General features: G+C 42.3%; 1 protein-coding gene and 1 pseudogene across 1 annotated transcript; both read right to left on the reverse strand.

Annotated features, from left to right (window-relative positions):
• Nucleotides 1-3,453: 3,453 nt before the first annotated feature.
• On the reverse strand, nucleotides 3,454-17,580 carry LOC122440479 (zinc finger protein 564-like). Its single transcript, XM_043466778.1, has 4 exons — nucleotides 17,406-17,580; nucleotides 7,078-7,204; nucleotides 6,817-6,877; nucleotides 3,454-5,202 (listed from the first exon to the last, which is right to left on the reverse strand). Exons 1-4 carry the CDS (start codon nucleotides 17,406-17,408, stop codon nucleotides 5,142-5,144), a joined length of 252 nt encoding a protein of 83 aa, XP_043322713.1. The 5' UTR covers nucleotides 17,409-17,580; the 3' UTR covers nucleotides 3,454-5,141.
• On the reverse strand, nucleotides 3,461-4,251 carry LOC122440473 (annotated as a pseudogene).
• Nucleotides 17,581-20,500: the final 2,920 nt, after the last annotated feature.

The raw sequence follows: 20,500 nt of genomic DNA on the forward strand, positions 1-20,500 counted from the left end.
ATTTTCCAATTGCTTAATACAGAATAAAAATTATAAAATTTTAAAAATTATAAAATTTTAAAAAATGAAATCTGACTACACACACATCAGATATACATTTCAATTCACCCATGGATCCAATAGATTTCCAAATGGAGAGAGAAAATATTAACTGATTCAAAGGAAAAGCACTACCTTTTAATCTTATGTACTACGGTTGACTGGCTTCCCTGGTGGCCCAGTGGTAAAGAATACACCTGCCAATGCTGGAGTCACAGGATATACGGGTTCGATCACTGGGTCAGGAAGATCCCCTGGAGGAAGAAGTAGCAACACGCTCTGGTATTCTTGCCTAGGAAATTCCAAGGACAGAGGAGCCTAGTGGGCTACAGTCACAAAGAATTGGACATGACTGAAGAACTGAACAACTACTGTTGAAAGATGACTTGCAGAATTCAGTTCAGTTCAGTTCAGTCGCTCGGTCGTGTCCGACTCTTTGTGACCCCATGGATCGCAGCACGCCAGGCCTCCCTGTCCATCACCAACTCCTGGAGTTTACTCAAACTCATCTCCATCGAGTCGGTGATGCCATCCAGCCATCTCATCCTCTGTCATCCCCTTCTCCTCCTGCCCCCAATCCCTCCCAGCATCAGGGTCTTTTCCAATGAGTCAACTCTTCCCATGAGGTGGCCAAAGTATTGGAGTTTCAGCTTCAGCATCAGTCCTTCCAATGAATACCCAGGACTGATCTCCTTTAGGATGGACTGGTTGGATCTCCTTGCAGTCCAAGGGACTCTCAAGAGTCTTCTCCAACACCACCATTCAAAAGCATCAATTCTTTGGCACTCAGCTTTCTTCACAGTCCAACTCTCACATCCATACATCACCACTGGAAAAACCACAGCCTTGACTAGACAGACCTTTGTTGGCAAAGTAATGTCTCTGCTTTTTAATATGCTGTCTAGGTTGGTCATAACTTTCCTTCCAAGGAGTAAGCATCTTTTAATTTCATGGCTGCAATCTTGCAGAATGATATCACCCCAATACTCATGTATAAAACTAACTAGTAGAAACTCATACTCCAGTGATGTAGTTTAAGAAAGAGGCTTGACATTACCCTCAATGGTGAAAACTTGAAAGCATGTCCCCTAAAATCAGGAACAAGACAAGGGTGCCCACTCTCACCACTACTATTCAACATAGTGTTGGAAGTTTTGGCCACAGAAATCAGAGCAGAAAAAGAAGTAAAAGGAATCCAGATAGGAAAAGAAGTGAAACTCTCGCTGTTTGCAGATGACATGATCCTCTACATAGAAAACCCTAAAGACTCTACCAGAAAATTACTAGAGCTAATCAATGAATATAGTAAAGTTGCAGAATATAAAATTAACACACAGAAATCCTTTGCATTCCTATACACTAACAATGAGAAAACAGAAAGAGAAATTAAGGAAACAATACCATTCACCATTGCAACAAAAGAATAAAATACTTAGGAGTATATCTACCTAAAGAAACAAAAGACCTATACATAGAAAACTATAAAACACTGATGAAAGAAATCAAAGAGGACACAAACAGATGGAGAAACATACCGTGTTCATGGATTGGAAGAATCAATATTGTCAAAATGGCTATACTACCCAAAGCAATCTATAGATTCAATGCAATCCCTATCAAGCTACCAACGGTATTTTTTCACAGAACTAGAACAAATAATTTCACAATTTGTATGGAAATACAAAAAACCTTGAATAGCCAAAGTAATCTTGAGAAAGAAGAATGGAACTGGAGGAATCAACCTGCCTGACTTCAGACTCTACTACAAAGCCACAGTCATCAAGACAGTATGGTACTGGCACAAAGACAGAAATATAGATCAATGGAACAGAATAGAAAGCCCAGAGATAAATCCACAAACCTATGGACACCTTATCTTTGACAAAGGGGCAAGAATATACAATGGAAAAAAGACAACCTCTTTAACAAGTGGTGCTGGGAAAACTGGTCAACCACTTGTAAAAGAATGAAACTAGAACACTTTCTAACACCATACACAAAAAATAAACTCAAAATGGATTAAAGATCTAAATATAAGACCAGAAACTATAAAACCCCTAGAGAAGAACACAGGCAAAACACCCTCTGACATAAATCACAGCAAGATCCTCTATGACCCACCTCCCAGAATATTGGAAATAAAAGCAAAAATAAACAAATGGGACCTAATGAAATTTAAAGGCTTTTGCACAACAAAGGAAACTATAAGCAAGGTGAAAAGACAGCCCTCAGATTGGGAGAAAATAATAGCAAACAAAGCAACAAAGGATTAATCTCAAAAATATACAAGCAACTCCTGAAGCTCAATTCCAGAAAAACAAATGATCCAATAAAAAAATGGGCCAAAGAACTAAACAGACACTTCTCCAAAGAAGACACACAGATGCCGAACAAACAAATGAAAAGATGCTCAACATCACTCATTATCAGAGAAATGCAAATCAAAACCACAATGAGGTACCATTACACGCTAGTCAGGATGGCTGCTATCCAAAGGTCTACAAACAATAAATGCTGGAGAAGGTGTGGAGTAAAGGGAACCCTCTTACACTGTTGGTGAGAATGCAAACTAGTACAGCCGCTATGGAGAACAGTGTGGAGATTCCTTAAAAAACTGGAAATAGAACTGCCATGTGACCCAGCAATCCCACTTCTGGGCATACACACCGAGGAAACCAGAAATGAAAGAGACATGTGCACCCCAATGTTCATCGCAGCACTGTTTATAATGGCCAGCACATGGAAGCAACCTAGATGTCCATCAGCAGACGAATGGATAAGGAAGCTGTGGTACATATACACCATGGAATATTACTCAGCCATTAAAAATAATTCATTTGAATCAGTTCTAATGAGATGGATGAAACTGGAGCCCATTATACACAGTGAAGTAAGCCAGAAAGATAAAGACCAATAGAGTATACTAACACATACATATAGAATGATATGTATGATAACCCTATATGCAAAACAGAAAAAGAGACACAGATGTACAGAACAGACTTTTGGACTCTGTGGGAGAAGGCAAGGGTGGGATGTTTTGAGAGAACAGCATCGAAAACATGTATATTATCAAGTGTGAAACAGATCACCAGCCCAGGTTGGATGCAATGAGACAAGTGCTCGGGCCTGGTGCACTGGGAAGACCCAGAGGGATTGCGTGGAGAGGGAGGTGGGAGGGGGGATGGGGATGGGGAATACATGTAAATCCATGGCTGATTCATGTCAATGTATGGCAAAAACCACTACAATATTGTAAAGTAATTAGCCTCCAACTAATAAAAATAAATGGAAAAAAAAAAAGAAAGAGGCTTGATAAACCCAATATATTTACAACCTGTTAAAAACAGTTATTTTGTGGTTGAAAGTTTTCTGGAATATTATACCCAGATTAATTTTCATCAAGCTATGAGTTCTCATGTTACTCACATTTGTAATTATTTCTGGTGAGAGTTTTAACATTTAACGATGAAGACCAACTGAAGTCTTTCCCACACTCTTTACAGTCAAAAGGTTTTACCCCATGAGGTGAGTCCTTTCATGCCTTCGGAAGGAAGTGGGATGATTGAAGACTTTCCCGCATTCTTTACATTCATAGGATTTCTCTCCTGTGTGAGTCCTTTCATGGGTTTGTAAGGAATTGTAACCTCTGTAGGCTTTACCTCATTGTTTACATTCATAGGGTTTTTCTCTAGCGTGAGTTCTTTCATGTGTTTGAAGATAACTGGGACACCTGAACACTTTATGACATTTTTTATACTCTTAGGGTTTTTCTCCAGTGTGATTTCTCTCATGTCTTCGAAAACTTTGACAACATCTGAGGGCTTTTCCACATTGTTTACATTCATAGGGTTTCTCTCCAATATGAATTCTTCTGTGAGTTTCTAAGGAAGTGTATTTTCTGCAGGTTTTTCCACACTGGTTACATTCATAGAGTTTCTCTCTAGTGTGTGTTCTTTCATGAATTTGAAGTGAAGTTGAATAACTAAAAGTTCCTCTACATTTCCTATATTCATAGGGTTTCTCTCCAGTGTGGGTTCTTTTATGTTTTTGAAAGGAGGGGTGATACCTGAAGGTTTTGCCACACTGTTTACATTCATGGGGTGTCTCTCCAGTGTGACTTCTCTGGTGTATTTGAAATGAACTGGGGGAACTCAACACTTTCCCACACTGCTTACACTTATAAGGTTCAACTCTAGTGTGAGTGATCATGTGCACGTGAAGGCTTGCAAGAGCTCTAAAGGCTTTTTCATATTCCTTACATTCATAAGGTTCTTCCCCAGTATGAATTCTTTGATGTTTCTGAAAAGAACTGGGACAACTGAGGGCTTTACCACATTTTTTGCATTGGTAGGGTTTTTCTCCATTGTGATTTCTTTTATGTATTTAGAAACCTATGTTAGAACTGAAAGTCTTACCACATGACTTACATTCATAGGGTTTCTCTCCAGTGTGAACTCTTTTGTGTTTTGAAGGAGAGGTAATATCTGAAGGTTTTACCACATTGTTTACAGTCATAAGGTTTCTTTCTGGCATGAGTCTTTTCATGTGTCCAGAGTGAACTGGGACAACTGAATGCTTTACTACATTTTCTATGTTCACACAATTTTTCTCTTGTGTGAGTCCTCTTTTGTGTTCAGAAAGGTTGATTATATCTATAGGCTTTTCCACAATGTTTACATTTATAAGATTTCTCCCCAGTGTGGGTTCTTTCATGTATCTGAAGTGAAGCTGAAGAACTATAAGTTTTCCCACAGCCTTTACACTTACAAAGAGGCACCCCCAATATGTGTTAGCCTGTGCCTTTGCAAAGTTTTGAGCCATATGAAGGCTTTCCCACATTTCTTACATTTATAGGTTTTTTTCTCCACTGTGATTTCTTTTACGTTTTTCAAAACACTGCAGGTAACTAAAGGCTTTCCCGCATACTTTGCATTTATTCTCTCCATTTGCCTGATACTCCTATGGCTTGTGTCCAATGTGACTTCTGGTGGACCTATTATGGGAGGAATGAAGCATGAGGTCTTTTCCACATACTTTGTGTCCCCATGGTCTTACTCTGGGAAGAGTTTTCTTCTTCGGATTGTGATTTGGAATAAGGTTTACGTTTTCTCCTCAAGGACTATCCTCTTTACCTTCACAGAGTCTCTCTGCCTATGACTTCTGCAAAAAAACAAAAAGGGAATATTAATAATCTCTTTGTTAATGATTTCATATTTATTAAAAATGCTTCAGCTACACTCTTGAGAAACCTATGTGCAGGTCAGGAAGCAAATGTTAGAACTGGACATAGAACAACAGACTGGTTCCAAATAGGAAAAGGAGTACGTCAAGGCTGTATATTGTCACCTTGCTTATTTAACTTAAATGCAGAGTACATCATGAGAAACTCTGGGCTGGAAGAAGCACAAGCTGGAATCAAGATTGCTGGGAGAAATATCAATAACCTCAGATATGCAGATGACACCACCCTTATGGTAGAAAGTGAAGAGAAACTAAAAAGCCTTGATAAAAGTGAAAGAGGAGAGTGAAAAAGTTGGCTTAAAGCTCAACATTCAGAAAACCAAGATCATGGCATCTGGTCCCATCACTTCATGGGAAATACATGGGGAAACAGTGGAAACAGTGTCAGACTTTATTTTTTGGGCTCCAAAATCACTGCAGATGGTGATTGCAGCCATGAAATTAAAAGACGCTTACTCCTCAGAAGGAAAGTTATGACCAACCTAGATAGCATATTAAAAAGGAGAGACATTACTTTGCCAACAAAGGTCTGTCTAGTCAAGGCTGTGGTTTTTCCACTGGTCATGTGTGGATGTTAAGAGTTGGGCTGTCCAGGTGGGATGCATGAGACAAGTGCTCGGGCCTGGTGCACTGGGAAGACCCAGAAGAATCGGGTGGAGAGGGAGGTGGGAGGGGGGATCGGGATGGGGAATACGTGTAAATCTATGGCTGATTCATATCAATGTATGACAAAACCCACTGAAATGTTGTGAAGTAATTAGCCTCCAACTAATAAAAAAATTTAAAAAAAAAAAAAAAAAGAGTTGGGCTGTGAAGAAAGCTGAGCACCAAAGAATTGATGCTTTGGAACTGTGATGTTGGAGAAGACTCTTGAGAGTTCCTTGGACTGCAAGGAGATTCAACCAGTCCATCCTAAAGGAGATCAGTCCTGGGTGTTCATTGGAAGAACTGATGCTGAAGCTGAAACTCCAATATTTTGGCTACCTCATACGAAGAGTTGACCCACTGGGAAAGACCCTGATGCTGGGAGGGATTGGGGGCAGGAGGAGAAGGGGATGACAGAGGATGAGATGGCTGGATGGCATCACCGACTCGATGGAGATGAGTCTGAGTGAACTCCAGGAATTGGTGATGGACAAGGAGGCCTGGCGTGCTGCGATTCATGGGGTCCCAAAGAGTCGGACACGACTGAGCGACTGAACTGAACTGAACTGAACACTTTTACAATTTATAGCAAAAGCATAGTTTTTTTTTTTTTCTATCACGTGTGAATTGTTCGAAATTCAATATACCAAGTACTCCACAAGAGGACTCACCAAAATGGTGATATTTATATATGGGGCTTGTTAACACTGCTTCCATGTGAACTAATTTGCAAACACTGAACATTATGTCATATATAAGAAAGTAATTTGGTGAAAATTTTGAGAAGCAATACATTTGAAGCATGGGTTACCTTGTTTCTTTTTAAAATCTGGTACAATAACATAATTCTCATGTGAAATACTGCTTTCTACTGTGAATGTCACTCACCTTAGTTTTCCCCCCTGGTTTCTGTACTGATCTTCAATGTCATGATCTTCCCATGTTGTTCCTAAAATACACATAAAAATGATCCCAAAGTATTAGAAGTTATAGAAAAATCAGTAGACTCTAGATCTACAATGAGCTGTGACAATATCTAATTTATTTATTTACCAATGTCCTCCCTTTATACAGTCCACCTCTTAGAAAAATACTGATGGGCAGAAAAACTTGTCCTTTGACAAGGTGAAGGTCAGTTGTCATCCTTACCTACTGAGGCCAGGTTCCTGAAGGTTTCCCCCATCACATCACTGTAGAGTTTCTTCTGTGAAAAATCCAGTAAAGCCCACTCTTCCAGGGTGAAGTTCACAGTCACATCCTCAAAGACCACTGAGTCCTAAAACATCCCAAATATGTGTACAGTAGGATGAGTGAGGCTGACAGCTCTGTACATCCATACTCCACGTATAGGAGGGTTACTTACGACTCTGTTATTCCCCATTTACTTATTTTTTGACTTGTTCATCAGAAACTCTCTGTCCATGCTTACTTCCTCATAAATTTAACAGCATCACAAACATGTGAAAATTACTTACATAGTTTTACTGTGATCACATTACAAGTCTGTTTTATTTATTTTTGCCTACACTAGGTCTTCATTGCTGTGTGGGCTTTTCTCTAGTTGTGGCAAGTGGGGGCTACTCTCTAGTTGCAGTGCTCGGGCTTCTCACTGCGGTGCCTTCTCTTGTTGTGGAGCACAGGTTCTGGGGCCATGGCTTCAGTAGTTGCTGCACATGGGCTTAGCTGCTCCAAGGCATGTGGGATCTTCCTGCATCAGAGATCAAACTTATGTCTCCTGCTTTGGCAGCCGGATTCTTTACCACTGAGCCACCAGGGAAGCCCCGCATTACAAATCTATTGCTATCTACTGGCAGTGTCCACAGTATGTTGAGAAATGGCAGAAATGCTATACAAATGAAACATATTATCAATTCAAGATCACCCACTTCTCGAGAGAAAAACTCCTTCCTCTCCTTTACTACCCACTATTTACACATTCCATGAGAGAGGCTCATGAGGGTAAAATGAATAAAAACATAGCGTTCTATTCCCATCATCGAAAATGAGAGTTCAGGAGGCCTGTGGCATCCAATTTTTAACAAGGTCCAGCTGGCCATTTTGTCCTAAAGTATTCCAAGCCCTTAGAAGTAATCGGATGCTGCTAACTTAGAATGAAAATATTCTTGCAGAAAAGCACAGCTTCCACTTTGTGTAATATTTATCACAAACCCAGTTCTTTCTTTTTTTTCTCTGTTCAATTTGACAGGTTGGAAAGTTATTTGTAATTTAGAGCTCAGACATGAGGAAGAAGGCATAAAAACTTAATATTATAAATTCCCTATGTCTGTGTACATCAAGACTGTTTTCAGCCAATTTTTGGTGTACACACACATACACACACAGATAATAACATACCAAAAAAGTGTTTTCCCACAGAACCACAATAATCTCTCCTGGGCCCTGCTGACACTTTTTCAAAAGTTAATGAGACTCCCCTGGTGGTCCAGTGATTGAGAGTCCGTCTTGCAATGCAAGGGATGAGGGTTCAATCCCTGGTCAGGGAACTAGGATCCCACATGCTGCGAAGCAACTGGGCTCACTATAACTACTGAACCTGTGTGCTCTGGAGCCCAAACGCCACAAGAGAGCCCATGCATGGCAACGAAGCGTCCTGCATGACTCGAGGGTCTCAAATGCCGCATCTGAGACCCGATGCAGCCATTTTTTTTTTAAAGTTAAGAAGCTGAAGATTGCAAGGGATCTTCTAGTCCATAATGGTCAGATGGTGGATTTGTCCGTGAAACATTATATAAAAGTGTCAGCAGTACTTTCCTCCAAAAGAACAAAAAATCATTTTCCAATCAGGAGGAAGTTGTTTCCTGAGTAGCCACTCTAGAGGCTGCCCTCCTACCTACAGTGGCATCCAAGCTCCCCTAGGGAGTAAAGGAGCATGACAGCTCAGTCCCTGGGTTTCCCTGATGGCTCAGTGGTAAAGAATCCACCTGCAATGCAGGAGACACAGATTTGGATTCAATCCCTGGGTCAGGAAAATCCCCTGGAGAAGGAAATGGCAACCCACTCCAGTGTTCTTGCCTGGAAATCCCATGGACAGAGGAGCCTGGCGGGCTACAGTCCACTAGGTCACAAAGAGTTGGACGCTGAGTGACTGAGTGCAGCACAGCAGCTAAATCCCTGAGCACAGGAATCCCTCAGCTGATGACATCACATGTTCCCAGTAGACTATGAAAAGGTTTACTCCTCCAAAACAGGAATCTCCACATAATACGGAGTAATGAAGCCCATGAGCCATTGTTATAGCCACGCGTTCCGGGAAACAAACTCACTCAGAAGGACAATGCAGATAGTGGAGGGCAGTTTATTACACCGGCGGGCCCAAGGCAGAGTCTCCTCTTAGCCAAGGACCCCGACCAGCATTTGTGAAAATCTTTTATACCCCATGTGTACGTGTCCAAACCCACCACCCTAAATTTCTTGAGACGTACAAAGGAAGGGTAAATACAATCACAATAACCCCATCATTCACGTGTTATGTGTTCAAACAGTTAGTAATCAATAAGCCCACGGTTACATTCCAACCAGTTAGTAACCGATAAGCCTGTGGTTACATTCCGATAGATACTGTCTGGAGGCAGGGGTGATTAGTGTCTGTTTTCTCTTAGGCGATGAGTAACCTGGATGTGATCTTCAAGATTCCCCTGCCCAGAGAGGGTCTTATCCTTCCATTGTCATTCCCACAGGCACTAAGCAGAGAGTTTAGAGTCCATGGAGAGGCGACTGAGCCCAATCAGCACAGACAGGCCTGAGATGGAGCCCAGGCCCTATGAATTCCTTCTTCACCATGACTACTGAAGCCCCTGCACCTAGATCCCATGCTCTGCAACAAGAGAAGCCACCACAATGAGAAGCCTGTGCATTGCAATTAGAGAGTTGGTTCTCCGGTACTCTGACATGATTAATGAAACTGATAAATATCTTGTGATCATTACTGAGATAAGAGAGAGGACTTCTCGGGTGGTCCAGTAGGTTAAGAATCTGCCTGCCAATGCAAGGGACACAGGTTCGATCCCTGGTTTGGGAAGATTCCACATGCCACAGAGTAACTAAGCCCCTGCACCACAATTCCTGAAGCCACGCACCCTAGAGACTGTGCTCCACAACAAGAGAAGGCACTGCAGTGAGAAACCTGACCACTGCAACTAGAGAGTACATGCAGCAATGAAGACCCAGTGCAGCCAAAAATAAATACATAAAATTTAAAAAAGAGAGACGGAAATTACAATGTAAGGCATCATGGGTAACCAGGAGGTATATGAGGTAGGTACTGAAGCCCCTGTGGTGTGCCTTTTGTAAGGCAAATTAAACAGTCTAGAGACTTCTGTAGTAGGGGATTTTGGTTTAAGGTGGCCCAATTTGCAAGTAACAACATAAATGCTCTCCAATTAACTTGTAAACAAGGGATTTGTTGCCTCCAAAACATCGAGGAAATTTAGACAATGATGTGGGTGCTGAGAGAGACTACTGCTATTTCTTCATGGTATCAGGAAGGGGGTGGCCTTCTTTTTATTATTTTTTTTAATGCATCCATTAAAGGATGTCCAGGCCTCATATGTTTGGAGCAATGCCCATCCACTTTTTACAAATCCCCCTTTTTCAATATTGTATGTCCTAAATGTCAAATGAACTTCCTCAGAAGAGATGTCATTAATGCCAAGTCACCCCTCTGCTCCTGGCACAAAGTGGATGCAGGACAGACCCTGCCTGCTGAGACTGCATGCAGTGGCAATGGTGCTGAGGTTCCCCCAGGGTAACCAGGTAAAGCTATCTATGTCCCTTCAGAGGAGAAGGCCAAATGCAGATGAGGGGCTGCTGAAATAGACACTGAACAGAACAGACTTAGCCAAATCTGTGAAAGCAGAATGTTCAGCAGCTGCTGAGTCTTTCCACAACGTTGGAGACTGGGAATAAGGGCTTTACTTGGTAGGACAACAGCCTCAAGTCTGTGGCATTCCACTGTGAGCTGTCTGTAACTCTTTCTAGGCTTAAGAACAGGTCAAATTAGGCTGTTCGAAGTAGAAGCACTGGGGATAATTGCAAATTTATATAATCCTAAAATTAAAGGTTTCTAACAACAGTCTTCAATCCTCAAAGGCCCTTTTTAACTTGTACTGGACCATACCACTAATTTAACTAAGGCATAAGGTCCATGGAATTTCATTTTGTGAAGGCAATTTGGAAGTAGCAAGAACTTAATTTGTATGACTTACTGGTTCAGAGCTTTCCTGCTCACTACTGGATATTTTACAACAGTGGGCGCTGTGATCATAAGGACAAGCAGAGTTCTGAAGTATACCAATATGTCCTCTATATTATATTCAACAATTCCTCTAAGATCATGCAGTATCTTGCTTAAATTTAAGTACAACAAATACGAGGCCTTGCAGTGAGTAACTGTAGGAAGGTCTGTAAATTCTTTCATTATAGGAGACAGTAACACTGATTTTAAACCTAAGCTATAGGGACTTGCCTGGTGGTCCAGTCGTTAAGGATGTGATCCCAGGGCAGGGATATGGGTTTGATCCCTTGTGGGGGAACTAAGATCCTGCAGGCTGCAGCTAAAAAACATAATAAAACCAAACAAACAAAGGGAAAAAAAAAACCAAAACCCCCCCTACATTCTAGAGGTCCAAAGGGCAAGGACTGTCCTTTTTATCTTTTTAGCTATGTAAATTCTTATTTAAAAAAAAAAAAAAATCTGTTTGACTATGCAGAGTCCTAGTTGTGGCATGCAGGATCTAGTTCTCTGACCAGGGGTCAAACCCAGCCCACCCCTCCCCAGTACACACACACATACTGGGAGCGTGGTCTTAACCACTGTGCCACCAAGGAAACTCCTGTAAATTCTTTTAGTGCGTTTTGTATTTCCAACTGGAAAATTGTGGACCTTTTTAAATATCTTTTTCCTTTTGTTCCTTCTCTCCTATTCTTCCCTAGATTACATTTTAACACATTATTGACTGGAGAAGTATTAACGCCCCAAGTGTTGGTTTCTGCAAGAATACCCTGGTCGATAATGTGTTGTGCTGTATGTGCAGCCGTACTTAGTTGCTCAGTCATGTCCGACGCTTTGCGACCCAATGGACTATAGCCTGCTGGGCTCCCCTGTCCATGGGGATTCTCCAAGCAAGAATACTAGAGTGGGTTCCCATGCCCTCCTCCAGGGGATCTTCCCAACCCAGGGATCGAACCCAGGGCTCCCGCGTTGCAGGCAGATTCTTTACCAGCTGAGGTACCAGGGAAGCCTCAATAATGTGTTAAGTCCCAAGATATACTTAGAAAAGAGTGTGTCCTCTCTACCCTGGCATTCCTAAATGTTTGCTTCCAGAGAGGTGCACACTAGTGTCATCGGGATCAGAGACCTCCTCCACGATAACTGGTTATTTTACAGAGTTTAAGGACCCCAGGCTTAAACTGGTTTGAACTAATCCCTTTGCTGTGTATGTGTCTTGTCCCCCTAACTCAGAGGGTCGGGAGCTTTGTCGCAGTGGAGGCAGGGGCAGCAGCAGAGTTACTAAAGGTCCTGGTGAAGGGCTTCCCCAGTGGCTCAAAGGTAAAGAATCTGCCTGCAAAGCAGGAGACACGGGAGATGCAGGTACAATTCCTGGCTCAGCAAGATTCCCTGGAGCAGGAATGGCAATCCACTCCAGTATTCTTGTCTGGAGAATCTCATGGACAGAGGAGCCTAGTGGGCTACAGTCTATGAGGTCACAAAGAATCGGACACGACAGTGACGGTGACTGATTGACTGACTGAGCCCTCTGCTATTAGGCGTGGACTCAGCCTGCCACCTAGTGGCCACCTTTTCCAATTGCTTTTTCTCTGAAATAACTGCTCTTTAAGCAGTGACCATCTGAAGGGCTCACCTCATTCACAGGGTGTAAACAGGCTTTTCCTCTCCTAACAGCAGGCAATCCCAGCCTCAGTTACATTTTTACTTAAAGACACAGGCAGGTTCCAGCCAACACGTCGACTGAGCACCATTTTAACAAAGGCTTAATTCCCATACTCCTACTCAGAAAAGATAAGGAATTACCAAAACTTCCAACTCTGTGTCCTCTGTATATAGAACTCAGGCTTGGTGGGGTCAACCATGCTACACAGGGGCAGCCAGCTCAGGGCATAGGAAAAGCTCCCCAGCAAACAACAGCTCACAAGGCAAGAGCCTCCAGGCTTTCTCATCAGCCTGTCCAGGTAAGAAGCACTAGGGTAAGAGGGAGGGATGAGGCTTAACTTTTAGTACTAGGCTAACATCAAATACGTGAACCCCAGACAGCCCATTATAAGAACAAACCCCGTAAGCATTCACACTGGTTTGTTTTTATACAAAGAAACATTAACAAAATGAAATCAGGAAGTAATCAAAACTGCTTATTTCAAAGGTTTATTCACTCAGTAGTCTCCAACTCTTTGCGACCCCATGGACTGTAGCCCACCAGGATCCTCTGTACATGGAATTCTCCAGGCAAGAAGATTGGAGTGGGCTGCCATTTACTACTCCAGGGTGGCTGGAATAAGAGCAAAGTAGAGCAGGATATGTAGGTTAGTTTCCTATCTTCAGCTCAGTTCAGTCGTGTCCGACTCTTTGCATGGACTACAGCATGCCAGGCCCCACTGTCCATCACCAACTCCTGGAGTTTACTTATGTCCATTGAGTCGGTGATGCCATCCAACCATCTCATCCTCTGTCATCCCCTTCTCCCACCTTCAATCTTTCCCAACATCAGGCTCTTTTCAAATGAGTCAGTTCTTCGCATCAGGTAGCCAGAGTATTGGAGTTTCAGCTTCAGCATCAGTCCTTCCAATGAATATTCAGGACTGATTTCCTTTAGGATGGACTGGTTGAATCTCCTTGCAGTCCAAGGGACTCTCAAGAGTCTTCTCCAACACCACAAGTTTCCTATCTTAGGAATTAAAAATAAAATTTTTTTTGATTCAACCTTCCCATGCATTACTTAGTGAAAATAAGAAGAGAAATTTACATATGCTGTATTTTCCTATGATTAATCATTATTTTTAATTAGCTTTTGCTTTTTATTTTAATTTTTAAAAATATTTATTTATTTTGCTGCACTGGGTCTTAGTTGTGGCATATGCAATCTAGTTCCCTGACCTGGGCTTGAACCCTGGCCCCTGCATTGGGAACTCAAAGCCCCTGGATTACTAGGGAAGTCCCTAGTTTTTGCTTTTTGAAATTAAACTTTTCTACAGAGGAAATCACTTCAAGAGTTAATCCTTTAAACATTTAACAGATATAAAACCACAGACCATAAAAAAATTTACAAATTCCTTTCTAACAAAAACAAGGGGGGCGGGGAAGAAAGGCTTCTATCAACTGCCCCCAACTAATGATGCTTTAACTTGTAATTTTTCAACTTTACAATGGTATGAAAACAATATGAATTAAGTAGAAATCATACTTTAAAGTTTGAATTTTGATCTTTTCCAAGGAGAGGGATATGTTTTATGATGCATACTCAGTTGCTCAGTTGTGTCTGACACCCTGCATGACCTGTAGCCTGCCAGCCTCCTCCTCTGTCTATAGGATTTTCCAGGCAAGAATATTGCAGCGGGTTTCCTCCTCCAAGGAGTATTTCCAGCCAGGGATCGAACCCGAGTCTCCTGGATTGGCAGGTGGATTCTTTACCACTGCACCACCAAGGAAGCCTTCCTTCCACTATATTTAACACGAATATTTTACAGAATGAGTAGTATATTATAATACATTAGAGGTTTCAATTAAGCCCTGAAATATATTAGGAATTTCAAAGATTTCCATAAGTTCTGAGGTGTTTTCCTCGTATCAGTGAAAACAGAAATTCAACTGCCTTTTCCCCACATCCATTAAAATAGGAATTCATTTGCCTTAGGAATAGTATAGCCTCTTAGAAGTCAAAGTTCTCCAGAGACAAGGATAAACACTGACCTAAAAATGGAAAAAGTACCTGAGAACTTTAAAACACCCATATCTCTCACATCTTGAGGTTCTCTTGCCTAAATGGAACCAAAATTCTATTTGGTTCCACAATTTTCTTATTTTACACTGTAAGTGTCAATCAACTTACATTGTATAACCCCAAAAGCCAATACAAAGTAGTTTCAAAAGCTGCAAAATTCAATGATAAAGGAATCAAAAGGAAAGATACACAAATACTGGAATCAACACAGATATGTAGCATGCTTTCCTACAATTCAGAAAGAAAAAAACAAAAACCACACTGTCCCCCCCAGGACTCCCCTGGTGGGCCACTGACTTCATCTTCCAATGCAGGGGGTGTGGGTTCAATTCCTGGTCAGGCAGCTAAGATCCCCCATGCCAAGGCTAAAAATTAAAAACCTAAAACAGAAGCAATATTGTAATAAATTCAATAAAGGCTTTTATGGTCCATATTATTTAAAAAAAAAAAAAAAACTTAAAAAAAAACACCACACCCCACATTCAGAAAGGTTCTAAACACTCTTGGTTGAGATGCATGTGTCACATCTACAGCGTGTCAGTCCCTGGTGGAGAAGGGCAGGGACAACTGAGCGGCCACACGCCCTCTCCTTCCCCGGAAGCATGGAGGGTCCCCTTCCCTCAGGCTTTTATTCTCACAAGTGAGGAAATGGTGAGCCTGATTCTGTTTAAGGTTCTCACACAAATGAACTCCCAAATTCATCAACCCTTTGTCCAGGAGACAGAACACCTGACCTTCAGACTTTCTTAGCATGCCATCAATTAGGCAAAACTTCAACATAGAACTCAAAAATGTCTAGACCTCAGGAGGCACAACTACAAACTCAGGAACTCCATCATGCCCCACCCACCTCCAATCCGTGTGCTCACATGTCCCCAGCGTTCCAGGGTTCGGTAGCTTTTCTCAGCATAAAGTCCTGTGGTGGGTGTGGACACCAGAAGAAGGAGGTTCTCTAGGAAGGATCCAACAGGCCTTGAAGTACTTCCCTGTGCAGGCACAGGGAGCCATAGCTTGGCTCAGCAATCACAGGCCTCTGCTGCATGCTGCAGTTGCTTTGGAAAAGGGTTGATATTACTTTAATTGTCACAAACCCAGTGTGGGAACAGTCCAGAAGGTCACTCAAACCCAGCATTTACATAGAAAGGAGGGGGAAAAAATTGTAAGGCATTTGACTGCCTTCCCTTGAGGCTCAGCTGGTAAAGAATCCACCTGCAATGCGGGAGACTTGGGTTCCATCCCTGGTTTGGGAAGATCCCCTGGAGAAGGTAAAGGCTACCCACTCCAGTATTTTGGCCTGGAGAATTCCATGGACTGTGTGGTCATGGGGTCGCAAAGAGTTGAACGCGACTGAGCAACTTTTACTTGACGAGTTCAAACAGAAAACCGCAAATATCTATTCCTTTCAGAAAAAGGTGTCAGGTAATTGTTTCCAGGGAAAGAAACTGGTTCATAAATAACTAATCATACTGGAACACTCACTTCTGCTCTGCAAAATCTAAGCCCTGGAAATTTACTGGAAACATCCCAAAGTACAGAACAGACCTCAAAAACTTCCTGTACACGCTCGGGAATAAAGAGTGAAAGAATCCTATACAAACAGAATGTGAAATACTGGAATATATTATTTTCTTCTAAAATGCACCTTCTTGCTTGCCTCTTTGAAACTAGTTTATACTGTCTTTTAAGCTCTATTGATTAACTACATTTTACCTCTATTGAAAAACCAAGACAAGTGAAAAAAATCTTTCCAAGGTGACAAATCCAGGGAGGGGCCATGCTGACAGTACAAAACGCCCAGGAAAATTTCCAAAAAGACCCTCCACCCAAAGCACTTCCCATAGGATGTTGTATCCAGGAAAGATTAGGGGGAGAGACTAGAGATTTGATGCAACCTAATTCTAAGTGGTTATTCTCACTTTCCTCTCATGAAAACAGACAAATATAAATCTTTTAAAAACAGCATTCCATGGCTCTGGCAAAAAAAAAGATAAAAATATTGGGTCTGTTTGACATGCAGCCGGAACGCAAATAGTTAATTGATTATAACGCTATGAATTAGAAGTTGGCGTGGGGGAGGAGGTGAGGGATCTGAACATTTAGGGATCTACTATCATCCCAGGAAGTGAAGGGGACAGGAGCTTGGATTTGAGACTCTGCTTCCCAAATATCTGGAAAACTCTGGAGAAAACAGATGAACCCCTGGGAGAAAGGAGGGACAGGGCATACCACAGTCTACAGCTCCTCCCACTCACGAACCCCAGCAACCCAGGCCTGACTGTCACTAAATGACCCGCCCGCTGGTTACCGCACAATCAGGGGATACGCCGGAATGCCGGCTCAGCGCTGCCCAGGGAAGCTCCCGGGCCGGGACTAAAAGCCGCGCGAAGTGATGGAGAGGACGCCCGGGGTCCGGTCGCTGGTCCACCGCCCAAGCTGCGCGCCAGAGGCGAATGAGATCCGAGAGACGCTCCGCCCCGATTCCGTACCGAGGGGCAGCATACTCACCATTTTTAGGCTTCCCGGGTCCCCCTGAGGCCTTCCCACGGCTCCCACGACCAGTGCTGAGTCAGAGCGCAACACACACCAGGGCCGACTCCACCAGGAAGCATGAACCACAGACACACCATTCCCCAGTGAGGCGGGCGAAAGTAGGGTGGTCTTCACCTGAGCGGTGTGTCGCTCCACCCACCTGCACAGCGGCGCCCTCTGATTGGATAGTTCAGAGGGCACGCCCCTCAGTTTGAGTGACATCTGGAGGAAGGAAGCCAGGCTTAGGCAAACCAACTTCCGCCAGTCGGTAGGAACACGACCCAGCCACGATTATTTGCATTGAGCCTTTACAGTTTTCTGCCAGCTCTTTGCGAACATGTGGGCACAGTTTACAGGGACTCTTTTTAAACTAATTTACTTTTTGACCTTGTTCTGAGGCATATGGAAGCCTAGTTCCCTGACCAGGGATGGAACTCGGGCCCCCTGCACTGTAGCACGGAGTCTTAACCACTGGATCCCCAAGGAAGTCCCTACAGGGAATTCTTCACTGAGTTTCTGTGAAACAAGCACACAGCAATGAGGATGGCCCAGACTGCACTGGAAGGAGAGGATCTTATGTCTCTAGGGGTCAAAGGCTTGCATGGGGCTGTCAGGCCCCTCAGGGAACTGTGAGCCTTGTTCAGGAACACGAGACACTAAATGTGACCTCACAGTTTATAAGAAAGAACCCGGCTGCATTTGCTCTTTGATCCTTGCAAGGGTTGAGCTTTCCACCCATCCGCTTCCCACCTCCATCTGTTGTTATTCCGTCCCTCAGTCTGGTTTGACTCTTCGAGACCCCGGGGACCGCAACACACCCTGTCCTTCACCATCTCCCAGAGCTTGCTCAAACTCATGTCCATTGAGTCGATGATGCCATCCAACTATCTCATCCTCTGTCTTCCCCCCTATTCCTCCTGCCTTCAGTCTTTCCCAGCTTCAGGGTCTGTTCCAAGGAGTCAGCTCTTCGAATCAGGTGGCCAGGTATTGGAGTTTCAGCTTCAGCATCAGTCCTTCCAATGCACCCCCACTTATTTGGTACTTAAATGAAAGAAACCCCGGGGCATTTGGATCTGCAGAAAGTCTGAACCCAGGAAGCCTCAACCTGGCTGCAAGGGCTCAGTCTAAGCACAGTGTGTGAGATGCTTCATTAAACTGTCAGGTGATGAAATAAAAATCTGTACTCTAAGGTAAGTCAAGGAGAACTTAAACATAAAAATTTTTCTCTGCCCTTTGGCCTCCTCTGTCCCCTCTACTCTGTACTGTGTATCAGCCAAACCTCCCCACCGGCAGAAATACCTGATCAATCATAGAGCAATATCCTCCTAGTCTCCAGATAACTCCATAAGAGCTAGCCTTCTTGCTTAATCTTGTAAGGGGCCACGAATACCCATGATCCATATTAGTACTTAGTTTGTGCATATAGACCTGGACTGTGTAAACTGTCAGTAATCCATCATTTAATGTACAGTCCTCTGTCTCAAAATCTTATATAACTGTGCTTTGACATCTAATAGGCTTATATTATGTCCTTGGAGCTTTCTAAGGGGCTGTTCCCAGGTTATAAGCCTCAATGTGGCTCAAATAAAATTATCCATTTCTTTCTTAGATGAATTTTTTCATCAACACAGCTTTCACTAAAATTACACTTAACATGGGAAGGAAATTTTATTTTTTTAACTTCTTATTTTATATTGGAACAGGCTTCCCTGGTGGCTCAGACAGTAAACAATCTGCCTACAGTGCGCGAGACCTTGGTTTGAACCCTGGGTTGAGAAGATCCCCTGGAGAAGGGAATGGTTTACCCATGCCAGTATTCTTGCCTGGAGAATTCCATGGACAGATAAGTCTGATGGGCTATAGTCCATGGAGTCACAAAGAGTCGGACATGACTGAGCAACTAACACAAACATAGCCAATTAACAATGCTGTGATACTTTCAGGTGGACAGCAAAGGGACTCAGCCATACATATGTGTATCTAGTCTCCCCCAAACTCCCTTCCCATGGAAAGAAATCTATTTTAGATCAGATTTTGCCTGCACTTCTAGAAAACTTCAAAACATAAATGACTCTAATGTCCCTAAGGCAACTAATTCTGATTTTCTCTGATAGAAGAAAAACAGACTTTATGTAAACAGGAAATATCTGGAAATCCGCCCCCACCAGCTTTACTGAGGTATGACTAATAAAACTGTCTGTATTTAAAGATTACAATGTGGTGATTTAATATATGCAATTCTACATTGTATACTTGAAATCAGTCAAGACAGTAGAGTAACACTTAATCCCCAAACTGCAGGATCTAATGCCTGATGATCTGAGCTGGAGCTGATGGTAATAATAATAGAAATTAAATGTATCCCTGGTGCCTAAAGGGTTGGGGACCACTGGATTAATTGATATCACCACACACACAAAAAGTAACCATGTGTGGTGATGGATGTGTTAATTAATCTTGAAACTCTAAGATCCCTACAAGATTGAATCACAGAACTCTTCTGTATTTAATTTATATGAACACCTTTATTGAGACATAACATACATACCATACAATGCATCACATTAAACAATTCAAAGGTTTCAGTATATTCCCAGATATATGCAATGACTCCCACAGTCAATATTTGAAGATTTTCACCATCTCAAAAAGAAATGTCTCTATACTTTTTCACTCTAAATATCCCATTTTCATCCTACAGTGCCCAGCCTTAGAAAATCTTAATCTACTATCTGTCTCTATAGATGTCCTTATTCAGGGCTTGCAAATGAATAAAATTATGTAACATATGGTTTTTGTGATTGGTTTCATTTATTATTTTTCCATGGGACATCCATGTGGTAGCATTGATCAATACTTCATTTTATGGCCAAATAATACTTCACCAGATGGATAAAATGTTTTGTTTATCCTCTAATCTCTCATCTATTAACAGACATTAAGATTATTTTCATTTTTTGGCTACTGTGAGTAATATTGATGAAACTTTCATCTACAAATTTCTGTTCAACCATATGTTTTCATTTTTCATAGGCATATCGCTGAGAAAGGAACTGTGGGGTCATATGATA

The sequence above is a fragment of the Cervus canadensis genome, chromosome 4, assembly GCF_019320065.1.
Source record: "Cervus canadensis isolate Bull #8, Minnesota chromosome 4, ASM1932006v1, whole genome shotgun sequence".
Lineage (NCBI taxonomy): Eukaryota > Metazoa > Chordata > Mammalia > Artiodactyla > Cervidae > Cervus > Cervus canadensis.

Bases quoted from the DNA above. Each gene is read 5' to 3' on its own strand.
- LOC122440479 (XM_043466778.1), bottom strand. The intron at 6,878-7,077 runs GTAAGGATGACA...TGTGTATTTTAG, and splicing joins CAGGAACCTGGCCTCAGTAG to GAACAACATGGGAAGATCAT. The intron at 5,203-6,816 runs GTGAGTGACATT...GTTTTTTTGCAG, and splicing joins AACCAGGGGGGAAAACTAAG to AAGTCATAGGCAGAGAGACT.